The sequence below is a fragment of the Theropithecus gelada genome, chromosome 9 (assembly GCF_003255815.1).
Source record: "Theropithecus gelada isolate Dixy chromosome 9, Tgel_1.0, whole genome shotgun sequence".
Taxonomy (NCBI): Eukaryota; Metazoa; Chordata; class Mammalia; order Primates; family Cercopithecidae; genus Theropithecus; species Theropithecus gelada.
This window is the reverse complement of record NC_037677.1, coordinates 98751080-98766594: the sequence shown is the minus strand read 5'-3', so window position 1 is coordinate 98766594 and position 15515 is coordinate 98751080. Positions and strand designations below refer to the sequence as shown.

Below are 15515 nucleotides of genomic sequence, written 5' to 3'. Positions count from 1 at the left end.
CAGTGGCATCTGCAGCCAGTCACCGTTGCAGGAGCCCCAAGGCCCTGCCAGGACCTGGGGGTAGGGTTGGGGTTCCACGGGGAACATGAATCTTCTACAAGCCATGTTGCCTGCCACTGGCTTTCAGGTATCAGGTAACCTCTCAACCAGTACAGACCAGAGATCAGAAAAGCCTCCTTTCTCTAATTTTCAAAACTAAAGAGCCTCAAATGGGGGCCTGTGTCTTATTCATCTGTGTATCCAAAGGCTGTCACAGCAGGCTCTTCAAGTTTTTTTTGTTTTTTTGAGACGGGGTCTCACTCTGTCGCCCAGGCTGGAGTGCAGTGGCCAGATCTCGGCTCACTGCAAGCTCCCCCTCCCGGGTTCACGCCATTCTCCTGCCTCAGCCTCCCGAGTAGCTGGGACTACAGGCACCAGCCACCACGCCCTGCTACCACGCCCTGTATTTTTAGTAGAGACAGTTTCACCGTGGTCTCGATCTCCTGATCTCGTGATTCGCCCGCCTCGGCATCCCACAGCGCTGGGATTACAGGTGTGAGCCATCGCACCCAGCAAAGTTTGTTGAATAGAACTGGAGTAACGAGTTAAGCTTCTATTTAAATCTAGCCCAGCTCCCTAAACGGGTGACAAGATCGCCACCTACTGGCCACATCAGTAACTGCAGACAGGCTCTGCACTAGGGATTTGAGAACTTGGTGGTCCGGCAGAAATACTGCTTTCACCACGACCAGATTAGTGCCAGGAGTATTGCATTAGACTATCAAATCTCCTAACATACTCAGGTGGACAAAATAAAGTACTAACTCCTAACTTAGGTACAAAAGGCCATTGACATTGAACCCTCAGTGAAATTTCGCAGTATCTCGCCCCCACCTCCCGCACACCTCTCCTTGACCCATTCTAACAGCCCTCTTCTCCCACTGGAAAAGGCACTCTTCCTTAAACGGTATGCACCTTTCTCACACCTGGCAAACTGCTGCTGTCTTCAGAATCCTAGGCCAACATCAGCCAAGTCTCTTCTTCTCCTTCTCCTCCTTTTTTGAGACGGAGTTTCGCTCTTGTCGCCCAGGCTGGAGTGCAGTGGCGCGATCTCGGCTCACTGCAACCTCTGCCTTCCGGTTTCAAGCGATTCTCCCGTCTCAGTCTCCCGAGTAGCTGGGATTACAGGCGCCCGCCACCACGCCTGGCTGATTTTTTGTATGTTTAGTAGAGACGGGGTTTCACCATATTGGCCAGGATGGTCTTAAACTCCTGACCTCGTGATCTGCCTGCCTCGGCCTCCCAAAGTGCTGGGATTACAGGCGTGAGCCACCGCGCCGAGCCAAGCCAAGTCTTTTCTTGCTTGTACCTTTACGGGTGCTACTCTGACCTTCAGTTTGGGACAGAACTCAGCTCAGTGCACAGAAACCATTCCCATGCCTGACTTCCCCCATTAGACACTGAACTCTCTGGGAGTTCTATGACGAGTACATAGCAGGTTCACAAAGACTATCGGATACAGGTAGCTCCATGTTTGGACATACAGAGACCTGGGCTCTTGTCTCAATGTGCCACTAAGTTGCAGTTTCATCAACCCTAAGTAAATCATTTGATACTCTGGGCTGTTTCCGCAGTGGTTTCCAACTAGGGGCAGTTTTCCTTCCCAGGAAATATTTGACAATGCCTGGAGCCGTTTTTGGTTGTCACAACGAGGGGAAACTATTGGCATGCAGTGTTAGAGGCCAGGGACACTGCCACACAACCTACAACACACAGGGCAGTCCTCAAAAGCAAAGACTCACCTGGCCCCAAATGGAATGATCTAATTGATACCCACCTAACAGAGTTGCAGTGAGGCTACACCAGGAGAAGGGCAAGTCCCCAACAAGACATTAGGAAGTCTCCTGCCTGTGTCCATGAAGCATAATGCAGACGGGCATGAGCAATGTGTCTGGTTGACTGAATTTGTGGATTTCAGTGCCAGAGCCTGTCAGCAAGAGGTGGGAATTCCGGATCCTTCACAAAACTAAAAAGTTTCTAATAGGACCAATTCCGCATATCCATTTTTGTATCAGGAATGAAGATGATAAACGTGAAACAACAAAAAACCATTGCAGGGAAATAATCATTAACATATGCTTGATGCCTTTGCCGAAACAGCATGTTGCACATCACAAGGTAACCAAGGAACATCATTTCCAAAGCTTTTTTTTATTGAGCAAGAGGCAGTTATGGAGTGCTTTATAATATGCCAGGGACTGTGCTAAGTGCTTCAAATTCTCAGTCCTTACAACAAGCCTCTGAGAGAGTCAAGAGATAGTATTCTCTCTCTCTTTTTTTTTTTTTTTTTTTTTTGAGACAGAGCCTTGCTTTGTCGCTCAGCCTGGAGTGCAGTGGTACGATCTCAGCTCACTGCAAGCTCTGCCTCCTCAGTTCACGCCATTCTCCTGCCTCAGCATCCCAAGTAGCTGGGACTACAGGCGCCCGCCACCACGCCCGGCTAATTTTTTTGTATTTTTAGTAGAGACGGGTTTTCACCATGTTAGCCAGGATGGTCTCAATCTCCTGACCTCGTGTTCTGCCCTCCTTGGACTCCCAAAGTGCTGGGATTACAGGCCCGGCCAGTATTTTCATTTTACATGAGAAGGTACACTCTGGGCTGGGCACAGTGATTCACACCTGTAATACCAGCACTTTGGGAGGCTGAGGTGGGAGGATTGTTTGAGACTAGCCTGGGCAACACAGGGAGACCCTGTCTCTACAAAACAAAATTAAAAACAAAAACAGGGCCGGGCGCGGTGGCTGAAGCCTGTAATCCCAGCACTTTGCGTGGCCGAGACGGGCGGATCACAAGGTCAGGAGATCGAGACCATCCTGGCTAACATGGTGAAACCCCGTCTCTACAAAAAATACAAAAAACTAGCCGGGCAAGGTGGTGGGCGCCTGTAGTCCCAGCTACTCGGGAGGCTGAGGTAGGAGAATGGTGTAAACCCAGGAGGCAGAGCTTGCAGTGAGCTGAGATCCGGCCACTGCACTCCAGCCTGGGCGACAGAGCGAGACTCTGTCTCAAAACAAAACAAAACAAAACAAAACAAAACAAAACAAACAAACAAAAAACAACTAGCCAAGCGTAGTGACTACTGTAGTCCCAGCTACTCAGGAGGCTGAGGTGGGAGGATCTCAGTTACTCGGGAGACTAAGATTAAAGTATCTGCTTGAGCCCCAGAGGCTGAGGCTGCAGTGAGCCGTGATCGTAATCGCACCACTGCACTCCAGCCTGCGCAACAGAGCAAGACCCTGTCTCAAAAACAAACAAACGTAGACTTAGGTTAACCTTCCTAATACTGTTAGGCAATTTGCTAAACCGCCTCATTTGTGTAGCACACTAGCTGCAAAACGTAGCAGGCTCAGCTTTGCAAGGCCTAAGAGGAAATGAGTTCTGTCAGAAAAAAGCAAACAAGACTCGGAAGGGTTTTTATTGTATTATTATTATTTTGAGCCGGAGCGTTGCTCTGTCACCCAGGCTGGAGTGCAGTGGCGCGATCTCGGCTCAATGCAAGCTTCGCCTCCCAGGTTCCTTCCATTCTCCTGCCTTAGCCTCCCCAGTAGCTGGGACTACAGGCGCCTGCCACCACGTCCGGCTAATTTTTTGTATTTTTAGTAGAGACAGGGTTTCACGGTGTTAGCCAGGATGGTCTCGATCTCCTGACCCCGTGATCTGCCTGCCTTGGCCTCCCAAAGTGCTGGGATTAGAGGCGAGAGCCACCGCGCCCGGGGCTGGGAAGGGTTGTAAAAATGCAAAAGAAAAGCCATAGCTTTAAACAATAAACAGCAACCTGACAAATTATTTATCTGTTTTAAGGAGAATAAATTAATGGATGTATGTCATATTCAACTTAAAAATGAAAATGGGCTGGGCAAGGTGGCTCCCGTCTGTAATCCCAACACTTGTGGGAGGCCAAGGCAGGCAGATAGCTTGAGCTCAGTTCAAGACCAGTCTGGGCAACATGACGAAACCCTGTCTCTACAAAAAACACAAAAGTTACCCAAATGTGGTGGCACATACCTGTGGCCCCAGCTACTCGGAAGGCTAAGGTGGGAGGATTGCTTGAGCCTGGGAGGCGGAGGTTGTAGTGAGCCAAGTTTGCACCACTGCACTTCAGGCTGGGTGACAGAGCAAGACCCTGTCTCAAATAAAAATGCCAAGGCCAGGCGTGGTGGCTCACACTTGTAATCCCAGCACTTTGGGAGGCCAAGGCGGGCAGATCACAAGGTCAGGAGTTCAAGACCCGCCTGGCCAAGATGGTGAAATGTCATCTCTACTAAAAATACAAAAATTAGCCAGGCGTGGTGGCGGGTGCCTGTAATCCCAGCTACTTGGGAGGCTGAGGCAGAGAACTGCTTGAACCCGGGAGGTGGAGGTTGCAGTAAGCTGAGATCGCACCACTGCACTCCAGTCTGGGCCAAAGTGGTATAGACATACCATGGAATATCATGCAGTCTTAAAAAGGAAGGGAATCCTGTCACCTGCTATAACATGGATGAACCTTGAGGACATTTGGCTAAGTAAAATAAGCCAGCCACAAAAAGATAATTACTGCTATTCCACTCATGAGGTTGTATCTAAAGTAGTCAAAATCATAAAAACAAAGTAGAAAGATGGTGGCCAAGGGCTGGGGAGGAGGGGATATTAGTGTATAATGAATATAGTTTCAATTTTACAAGACGAAAACGTCCTAGGTATCTGTTACACAATGTGAATATACTTAGCACTACTAAACCATACAACTAAAAAGGGTTAGTGGTAAATTTAATGTTGTGCTTTACCACTATAAAACAAAAACAAAAATGAGAGAGCATTTTCATTTATCCAAGTAGTAAAGATCAATTTGGTAATTAGTGTTAGCAAGAGGGCAAAGAGGCACTTTGATAAAATGTTGCTGGAACTATACGATTAGTACAACGATTTTGGAAGGCAATAATGATCAAAATGTTATTAATAAATGCAAATACCAGCAATCATTTTTAGGAATATTTCCTACATAAAAACATACAGATACTCAGTCTCATGTATAAGACTATCCAGTGTAACACTATTTGTAAAAGCAAAATACTTAACGTAAACTTCTGCCCTAAAGTACTAATTTAAATAACTTAAAATGGAGTACCATGCAGCCATTAAAAATGAGCTGCTGTGTTCTTTTTTTTTTTTTTTTTTTTAAGACGGAGTCTCGCTCTGTCGCCCAGGCTGGGGTGCAGTGGCCGGATCTCAGCTCACTGCAAGCTCCGCCTCCCGGGTTCACGCCATTCTCCTGCCTCAGCCTCCCGAGTAGCTGGGACTACAGGCGCCCGCCACCTCGCCCGGCTAGTTTTTTGTATTTTTTAGTAGAGACGGGGTTTCACCGTGTTAGCCAGGATGGTCTCGATCTCCTGACCTCGTGATCCGCCCGTCTCGGCCTCCCAAAGTGCTGGGATTACAGGCTTGAGCCACCGCGCCCGGCCGAGCTACTGTGTTCTATGAAATGCGCTCTGAAATTGCAAAACTGCATGTGACGAACTGCCCCGTTTGTACCAGGAAAAAAAGGAGGGGAGGACGCATATAGTAGCACATACCTAGAAACTGTCTGGAAGGAGACACAGAAGCAAGTTCCAGGAAACAGGGCTGAGATTAATTTTTTTTTTTTTTCTTAATTTTTGAGACAGAGCCTCGCTGTCGCCAGGCTGGAGTGTAGTGGCATGATCTCAGCTCACTGCAACCTCTGCCTCCTGGCTTCAAGCAATTCTCCTGCCTTGGCCTCCCAAGTAGCTGGGATTACAGGCGCGCGCCACCACGCCCAGCTAATTTTTGTATTTTTTGTATTTTTAATCACCCAGGCTAGAGTGCGATCTCGGCTCACTGCAACCTCCGCCTCCTGGGTTCACCTGCCATTCTCCTGCCTCAGCCTCTGGAATAGCTGGGATTGCAGGCGCCCGCCACCACGCCTGGCTAACTTTTGTATTTTTTAGTAGAGACGGGGTTTCACCGTGTTAGCCAGGATGGTCTCAATCTCCTGATCTTGTGATCTGCCTGCCTTGGCCTCCCAAAGTGCTTCAATTACAGGCGTCAGCCACCGCGGCCGGCCTATACTATTATTTTTAACAAGTATATTTGAAAATGGAAGCATGAAGGTGGGAAATACCAATTCACTTCTTTTCAAATACTCTTTAGATACGCGGTTTTCAACTCTGGCTGTTCACTAGAATCACCTGGGAGCTTTAAAATACCCTAGTTCCCAGGCCTCACCAGAGAGCATGAGGGTCTGACTCAATATCCGTGATTCTTATTTTTTTATTATACTTTAAGTTCTAGGGTACATGTGCACAATGTGCAGGTTACATATGTATACATGTGCCATGTTGGTGTGCTGCACCCATTAACTCATTTACATTAGGTATATCTCCTAATGCTCTCCCTCCCCCCTCCCCCCACCCCACGACAGGCCCTGGGTATGTCCAAGTGATCTCATTGTTCAATTCCCACCTGTGAGTGAGAACATGCGGGGTTTGGTTTTCTGTCCTTGCGATAGTTTGCTAAGAATGATGGTTTCGAGCTTCATCCATGTCCCTACAAAGGACACAAACTCATCCTTTTTTATGGCTGCATAGTATTCCATGGTGTATATGTGCCACATTTTCTTAATCCAGTCTATCCATTGATGGCCATTTGGGTTGCTTCCAAGTCTTTGCTATTGTGAATAGTGCCACAATAAACATATGTGTGATGTGTCTTTATATAGCAGCATGATTTATAATCCTTTGGGTATATACCAAGTAATGGGATGGCTGGGTCAAATGGTATTTCTAGTTCTAGGTCCTTGAGGAGTCACCACACTGTGTTCCACAATGGTTGAACTAGTTTACAGTCCCACCAACAGTGTAAAAGTGTTCCTATTTCTCCACATCCTCTCCAGTACTTGTTTCCTGACTTTTTAATGATGGTCATTCTAACTGTGTGAGATGGTATCTCTTTGTGGTTTTGATTTGCAAGTATCCATGTTTCTAGGTTCCCCAGATGATTCTAATTTTCAGCTGATGTCTTCGGAATTGCTGATTTAGACCAGGAATTGGCAAACTTCTTCTGTAAAGGGCCACATCCTAAATATCGTAGGCTTTGTGGGCCATTGATAAGATCTCTGTCACATATTCTCTCTTTTTAAAAGACCTTTACAAATGTAAAAACCATTCTTAGTTCCTAGGTAATATAAAAACAAGCCATGGGCTGGATTTGACCCATAGGCCATTTTGCCAACCCCCAATTTGGACTATGCACAGGCTAGAATATAGCCTGGAAAAGGCACCGTGAGACAAGCTGTGGCCAAGAAAACCCTGCAAGCTGCTGCCAAAAAGCCTCTGCAGTGAAATCACAGGTCCAGACCCCTATAACTGGCACCAAAGTTTTTCTGGTTTGAGTAGGGTGTGGTAGGGGTTTAGACTCACAATAATAAAACTCCCAAGACACATTATAAACCAGCCAGTTTATTATTTTGTAGTAAGATGTAGAACTTTTACCATGCAGACTGAAATATCTGTGTCAGCATGAACAGTACATTTTCTTCCTAGAGGCAGTTAACATGGAAAACCAGGTTATTATCAGGTTATTTAGCAAGTATGGAATCCAAACAAGAGGAGACTAATTTTAAGACCTGTAACTCATCCATGAAGGCTTGGGGCACACTTTTCTACCACCAGAACGCCTTAGCCTCCAGAAAGCTGTGGACTCTTCCCTCTCCATCTTGGTCTGGCTGAGTACCACCACTGCTCAGTCACTTCCTTCAGCCATACCGTCAGGCTAGCTTGGCCTAAGAGCTCTATCTCTGGTCACTGGTTTGTGTTGTTACAGCCACTGTTACTAACAGTTAAGGTTCTGAAGGGGGCATGTCAATTGCTCCCAGGTACCAACTACGAGACACAATAATCCTATTAGTTTGTTCTCCCAAACCCACTCCACTCAAGTTTATCAGGTAATATGCTCTGTAAGGTTCTTTCCAACCCCATTAGCACATACATAATTACCTACAATTTCACCTAATGTAATCTACCTTCCTACTGAGGATTGAGGTTTTAACGTTTTTTTTTTTTCCCCCACTTTCTTGATCAGTGATTCCCAACCATGTAGGAATTAATGAAACCAATTCTGTATCACCACTGCAACCAAGACAGCGATACCAAGTGATATGTATTTTTCAAACTAATGTCATTTTGTTCTCTATACTGTAAAAAAACGAGAAGATGCAGTCCTCAACTTAGTACTCAATACTAGGAAGGGTGAAGTTGTCAAAAAATGTCTTTCAACAGTAGAAAAGTTTGCTTTCAAATTAAAAAACAAAGCATGTTTTGCAAACATCATGTAATGATAAAATTACAGAAAAAAAATTTATTCAGTATTACCCCATGGCACATGCCACACCAGAATTCTGCCTGTAACAAAACAGTGAATTTTATCCCAAAAAGTAGGTCAGGTCCATGCTGGCTAAAAACTTCAGTCCCAGACCCAATAATGAAGATGAAATACATACTGCATGCTTAACAGACATTGCATATACATCAATAATTCTTTAATGCCCCTCTCTAGGTTTTTGATGGAAGGAGGGATGAAATGTGGACATGTGCACTCACAAAGGCAGAATTTTCTTCCAATTATAAAAAGTCACACCTGACCCTTTACGTTTTGGGCCACAGCCAAGATTTTATCTGTGGGAATCCACCTTTGAAAATCACAACAAAAATCAATAGGAAATGATTTAATATAAAATATACAAATTTCTCAGTATGTGGACTTTCACAGAAAAGTAAGGAGACAACAATGAAAATGAATTTTCTTTAAAAACAACATTCCCTTATTTTGTCCCCGCTACTCAACACTCAAAAACAAGTCTGTACAAAACTAGGAACTGAGAAAAGGACCAGAGAGGATGTTACATTGTAAAGTCTTAGGACCTACCCTAAACTTCTGTCCTCATTGAGACCCTCACCTAGAGAGATTAGGGTTCCCAGGTCCACTGGAGAAAGTGAGTAGTCTCCGATCATAACCCTTGCTTCACCAAAGATGGCCTCAGGTCACTCGCTGTCAAACTTAATGGAATTGACCTGGACAGAGATTGAGCCTCCCCGGTAGCTGCCCCGCTTCTTCTTGGTTTTCTCATGCCGGAAGGACTTGCCTTTGGTGAACTTCAAAACCTGATTGGCTCGCTCTCCCCAGTCTCCGGCTGCACCTCGCTGGTAAGTAGAGAGGGGGATTAACACAGAGGAGGACCACGCCAGGGCCCTGTCACTTTATTCTTTCTACTTCTTGCTCAAGGTAACCTGAACCCAGAGAAGATTCCCACCAACCTGAACCAAGAGCTATCCCCTCTGACACTACCTATCCTCCCTCTCAAGAATGGCACAGATCTCTCTCTCACCTTGGCATCAAAGGAATTGTCTGCAACTCGTGAATCCACCTCAATTTCCTCCTCCCTGACCCTTCGGAATGGGGATGATGCCCTTTTTTCTCCCTACAGAAGAATGAAGTAGGAAATGAAAGACAGAGTGGTCATGTAACAGCTCTTCTGAGTGATACACATGGACACATGTGCCAGGTCATGCCAGGCAGAGCTGTCAAGATGATCCTAGATTTTTCTACTTTTAAAGAGCTGGTTCCTGAGAGGAAAGTGAGACAACTTACTTTCTTCCTTTTTGGAAATGTGTTAGGGGTCTGAAGCTTTATCTTCTTGGCCTGAGGAGTCTCTGCCTCCTTGGCAGCCTCATTCTGCTTCCGCTTCTTTAATGAACCTACAAAACAAAAAGCCAGACTCAGGCCAAGTGCAGTGGCTCACAACTGTAACCCCAGCATTTTGGGAGGCCAAGGTAGGAGGATTGCTTGAGCCCAGGAAATTGAGATCAGCCAGGGCAATATAGTGAGATTCTGTTTCTATAGAAAGTTAAAAAATGAGCCAGACATGGTGGTGCATGCTTGTAGTCCCGGCTACTCAGGAGGCTAAGGTGGAAAGATCACCTGAGCCCATGAAGTTAAGGCTGCACAAGCCGTGATCATGCCATTGCACCCCAGCCTGGGTGACAGAGTAAGATTCTATTAAAAAAAAAGAAGACCAGTTTCCTGTTCTTCCTCCCAGTTTCCACAACTGGAAGCCCAGTGGTGGGCCTCCTCTCACTACCCTACTCTCAAAGAGTATATCCCACCCTGATTTGGGGGGACAAAACCCAGAGGGCATGTTTACTGGGTACAGACCTGATTTGGAAACTGCCACTGCTGCCTTTTTCTTTTCTTCTTCCTCTTCCTCGCTGTTCTTAGCTTCTTTTCCATTCTGCGCAGTCAGTGCAGAGGTGCCATTGGCCTTGGGGGCTTGTGGTCTGGGAAAGTCCTTGCCTTTGGGCTTCTCTTCCTCCTCCTCACTGGAGTCATCAGAGGAAGAACTGCTGCTGCTCTCAGTCTTTCCTTTCTTTGCAGAGGCTGGCTTGGAAGGGGCTGCACCTCCTGCTACCTTCTGTGGCTTCTTCTTAACTGCAGACTTAGCTGTCTTCTCTTCCTCCTCCTCCTCCTCACTGCTGGAGCTGTCTGAATCAGAGCTGCTGTCCCTACTACCCTGAGGAGCCTGCTTGGCAGGCAGAGGCGGAGCTGCTTTGGCAGTCGCCTTGGGCTTAGTGGTGGCCACCGTCTTTTTTTTCTTCTCCTCCTCACTGGAGCTGCTCTCTTCCTCACTGGAGCTGCTGTCAGCCTTTCTCATCGGAGGCTTCTGGCCACTGCCCACAGATTGCTTGGGGGTTGCAGCTGGCTTTGCTGCAGGTGACTTGATGGTGACAGCTGGCTTATTTGAAGAATTCTTGGTGGTACCAGCTGGCTTGGAAGGAGCTTCAACATCCTCAGAGCTGTCAGAGTCTAGACACAGAGGGATGGGATCAACAGCTCCCCAATTCAGATTCAGGGGAGCCCTTAGCAGCTGCCTGAGAGCATTTCACTGAACTGAGGGCCTCCATATGCCTTACCTGAGCTGTCTGAAGAACTCTCTGCTGCTTTCTTTGCTGGAGGTGGTTTAGTGTTTGCTTTAGAGACGACTGCCTTAGTTGGGGGTTTCTTCTCTTCTTCAGAACTTGAATCTGAGGAGAACCTGTAGCATTATGCTGGGTCCAGAGTCCCAACCCAACCAGGACAGCAATAAAAAGAATGCAGACACACACAGAGCCATAGCTCTGTCTTGCTTTAAGCAAAAAACAATGGAGGGATGGAAGGCTTTCTCTCTCCCTTATTCCTCATCCCCTTCGCCAGACCCACACTGAGGGGAGGCTGCATCCCTCTGACTCACCAGACTCATCACTGCTGTCTTCACTGCTTTCCACAGGCTGCTGCTTCTCCACAGCCTTCTTGGGAGGCTGGGTTCCCAGAGACTTCTTTGGTACGGGAGCAGAAGGTGGGGGGACTGAACTGTAGGGACCTGTTTAAAAAGGATAGTATGATGGTTTTAAGATATGTCTACAAATTTTTTTGATACTACTTTCTTCTAGAAATGAAGCTTAATTCCCCTTGAGTATAGGCCAGAATCATGGACTCAGTTCTAACAGAACACGGTGTCACTTCTGAGTCTAAGTTATACAAGGCACTGGAGATTCCTCCTTGCTTTCCCAGATCACTAGTACTGGAAGAAGCTAGCTGTCATGTCATGAGGACGCTCAAGCAGCTCTGTGGAGAGGTCCATGTGATTACTGCAGCTGGGCCCTGACCACAGTCATACAGCTTCACTCTCCATGTCCAGTCACCTGGTTTATTTTTCAGGGGTTTTTTTTGCTCCTCTTCCTCCTCACTGGAGGAATCCTCACTGCTGGAACTCTTCTGGGTAGGGGTGGCAACTGCTTTCACTGGGGCCTTGGCCACAACTTGCTTTTTAGGTACAGTCTGCATTGGAAAGAAAACTGATTACCACAGGAAAATGCTGATCCAACCAATCCTGCCAGGGAATGGAGACACACACACATCCCACCCTGGTCACCTCTTCCCTGACCGAAGTTATGGCCCAGACCTTCTTGGGGGTGGCTGCTGCCTTTTCCTCCTCTGAGTCATCACTGCTACTGCTGCTGCTGCTGCTGCTGCTGCTACTGGCTGCTTTACCATTGGCTACTTTAGGTGCTGCTCGAGCTGGAATACCCAAGAAAAAGAAAGAGTAAGGAGTAATAGGGCAAGTCAGGACCATGAAAAACCTCCTTCCTATGAGCAGAGAACTTAGAAGTCCACCAATTCCCCCCCTTTTTTTTTTCTTTTGAGACGGAGTCTGGCTCTGACTCTGTCGCACAGAGCAGTGTGCAGTGGTTCAAGCAACTCTCCTGCCTCAGCCTCCGGAGTAGCCGGGATTACAGGTGCCCACCACCATGCCCAGCTAGTTTTTTTATTTTTGGTAGAAACAAGGTTTCGCCATGTTGGCCAGGCTGGTCTTGAACTCCTGACCTCAAGCAATCTGCCTGCCTTAGCCTCCCAAAGTGCTGGGATTATAGGCGTGAGCCACTGTGCCTGACCAGGAGTCCACCAATTCTTTCAACTTTAGAGCAGCCATCAAGGAGAATGCCATGGTTTACCATATCAAAGGATGCCTTTCCTATCCCATGGCAGGAATAAAACTAAGAAAAGATGACATAAATAATCTCAATATGCCCTCTAAAATCTTTCACTTCAACCTCCATTCAGAGAAATAACCTAACCCTCAAGTTACAGAAAAAAAGAAAAATTCTCATTTGTCTCATAGAATGACGTACAAGAATAAAAAAGGCAGTGAAAAGCACAACAAATAGATATTTAAGTGGTTACAGTGGAATGGGATGTGTAAGAACATAAAATGTCTATGAAATGTCACAAAAAAATACCAAATGGATATCATTTTTAAAAATATACATTTTTCCTTGCTGCAATAACTGTTTCTCTATTTACTAGCTCCTATGAAATCTTGTTATTAGTAAAACCTTTAAAATTAAAAGACCAGTAATCAATACCTCCAGTTCAACAACCAGTACCATTTCACCCCTGTGCCAAATCAGCAGTTTTAACACCAGTCCCCAGAGCAATCTGGTTCCCAGCCCAGCCTCTTGGGAACGGAAACAGTACCTGGTTTGGGAGGGGCTTTAGCCTGAGCTTTAGCTGCCACAGGTGTTATCTTTGGCTTCTGGTTCTTTGGTGGCTCATCCTCGGAGCTTGAGTCAGAATCAGAATCAGAGCTCTTGGCCTTCTTAGGAGGAGCTTTGGCTGCCTTGGCTTGGGGCTTAACTCCCTTCTGTTAGAAAAGACACAAGGAGAGAAATCAACAAAAGCTTCCAGGTACCCAAAGGGCATCCTATGTTCCTTTTATTTTTAGGGGCTTAATGCAGCAGTAAGAGCAAGAGAAAGCTAAGGACAGGATATGGAAAGGGCAAAAAACTCTTAAGAAACAACAAAGTTCAGCCACTTGATACATTGGCCCTGTTCCTGCCATATCCTGCCAAAGCTCCCAAGAAAACACACTCTCTTATTCTTGGAGCCCTGAATAGTGTCCCAGAAGAACCCAAACTCCTCAAGCAGAATGGGTTTAATTTCCTCTAGATTCCAAGCCTGACCTCAACCTCACAAATCCCTTCCAGATCTCATATTTTTATCAGCTCTCTGAAAATCCCCAGATTTTCTTCCTCATAATCACCTATTGTATTGCCGGCATCACTCCTTGGTTACAAGTTAGAGGCCAAGATTTTGGTTTCTTCCTTTCCAATCCTTAAACCCCCTTTTCTTCCCAGAGCTGCAAACCTGGACAGGCTGTTTCTTTTGGTCCTCCTCCTCCTCATCATCACTGGACTCTTCACTGCTGCTGCTCTCTGATGCTTTGGCTGCAGCCTTCCCAGGAGGCAGACCGACTCGCTTGGCAGGTACAGCTGAACAAAAACACAGGTCCCAGTAAGAATCACCCATGTGAAACAAGCAGGCTGTAAATTATTTTCCTGGCACCACCAAGCCCACCCGCTACTTTGCCTTACCAGCCTTCTTTGCTGGAGGCCCTTGAACTTCCTCCTCCTCTTCGCTGCTGTCCTCACTACTGTCACTGGATGAGGCCTTCTTCTTAGCTTTCTTAGCCACTGGTCCATTTGCCTGTAACTTTCGCTCTGGGGCCTTGGCAGACCTGCTAAGGTAGATTAGACCAATTTCTAGGAGACTGGAATCTTCCCAAACCAAGAAACATAGCCCAGCCCACCTTGGGGGAGAAATAGCCAAAATGGAACAGGAAAGGCTTACTTGAGCCAGAAGCTATAGATGTCTAAGAGGGAAGAGGCATTGGCATCCTGCTGTGTCTGTAGAAGAAAAAGAGCTGGGTAAGGAAATTATTTTATCCTGGTTATGCTTTCATTAAATGTGGCCTGTTATATACATAATTACTAAATTTGGTATAAATGTTACATCTTCATAAAACTTTTGCTACGTGCATAAATCAGGAGAAAAATATTCTGTTTGTGGATTTCCCAATTTCTCATCTAAAAAACTTGGGCTATTATCATGTTTGTGGCACCATCTAACCCCCTGCCCACCAATCTATATTGACCAAAGTCCTTAAAAAAAAAAAAAAAAAAAAAAATCAGCCAGTCACAGTGGCTCATGCCTGTAATCCCAGCACTTTGGGAGGCTGAGACAGGCTGATCAACAGGTCAGGAGTTTGAGACCAGCCTGGCCAAATCAGTGAAACCCCCTCTCTACTAAAACAAAAATTAGCCCAGTGTGATGGCACATGTCTGTAATCTTAGCTACTTGGGAGGCTGAAGCAGGAGAATCGCTTGAACCAAGGAGGCGGAGGTTGCAGTGAGCTGAGATCGCGCCACTGCACTCCAGCCTGGGCAACAAGAGTAAGACTCGGCTGGGCGCGGTGGCTCAAGCCTGTAATCCCAGCACTTTGGGAGGCTGAGACGGGCAGATCACAAGGTCAGGAGATCAAGACCATCCTGGCTAACACAGTGAAACCCCGTCTCTACTAAAAAATACAAAAAACTAGCCGGGTGAGGTGGCGGGCGCCTGTAGTCCCAGCTACTCGGGAGGCTGAGGCAGGAGAATGGCGTAAACCTGGGAGGCGGAGCTTGCAGTAAGACTCTATCTCCAAAAAAATAAATAAATAAATAAATCACTTTTGACTGGGCACAGTGGCTCATGCCTGTTATCTCAGCACTTTGGGAGGCTGAGACAGGAGGATCACTGGATGCCAGGATTTCATGACCAGCCTGAGCAACACAGCAAGACCTCCATCTGCCAAAAAAAAAAAAAAGCTCACTCTCTTTACTTTAGCAATGTACTATCTATGGAGAAACCCCGTCTCCTAGCCGGGTGTGGTGACAGACGCCTGTAATCCCTGGTACTCAGGAGGCTGAGGCAGGAGAATCACTTGAACCCCGGAGGCGGAGGCTGTAGTGAGCTGAGATCACGCCACTGCACTCCAGCTTGAGTGACAGACCAAGACCCTGTCTCAAAAAAAAAAAAAAAAAAAAAAAAAAAAAAAAAAAAAAAAAAAAAA

The 15515-nt window shown here is 46.4% G+C and overlaps 1 protein-coding gene across 3 annotated transcripts in view; it reads right to left on the bottom strand.

Annotated features, from left to right (window-relative positions):
* Positions 1 to 7474: 7474 nt before the first annotated feature.
* Positions 7475 to 15515, bottom strand: part of NOLC1 (nucleolar and coiled-body phosphoprotein 1) — an 11838-nt gene continuing 3797 nt past the window's right edge. The window contains exons 2-13 of one of the 3 annotated variants that reach the window (XM_025395892.1): positions 14255 to 14310; positions 13999 to 14144; positions 13772 to 13896; positions 13103 to 13268; positions 12030 to 12145; positions 11770 to 11905; positions 11319 to 11447; positions 11002 to 11112; positions 10247 to 10894; positions 9683 to 9789; positions 9420 to 9512; positions 7475 to 9234 (exon numbers count right to left, since the gene is read on the bottom strand). In XM_025395892.1, the coding sequence (XP_025251677.1) occupies positions 9076 to 9234; positions 9420 to 9512; positions 9683 to 9789; positions 10247 to 10894; positions 11002 to 11112; positions 11319 to 11447; positions 11770 to 11905; positions 12030 to 12145; positions 13103 to 13268; positions 13772 to 13896; positions 13999 to 14144; positions 14255 to 14310 (1992 nt within the window). In that variant the 3' untranslated portion in view covers positions 7475 to 9075. Of the gene's footprint in view, positions 9235 to 9419; positions 9513 to 9682; positions 9790 to 10246; positions 10895 to 11001; positions 11113 to 11318; positions 11448 to 11769; positions 11906 to 11999; positions 12146 to 13102; positions 13269 to 13771; positions 13897 to 13998; positions 14145 to 14254; positions 14311 to 15515 lie in introns of all 3 variants that reach the window. The other 2 variants (XM_025395891.1, XM_025395894.1) reach the window with 2 other exon arrangements.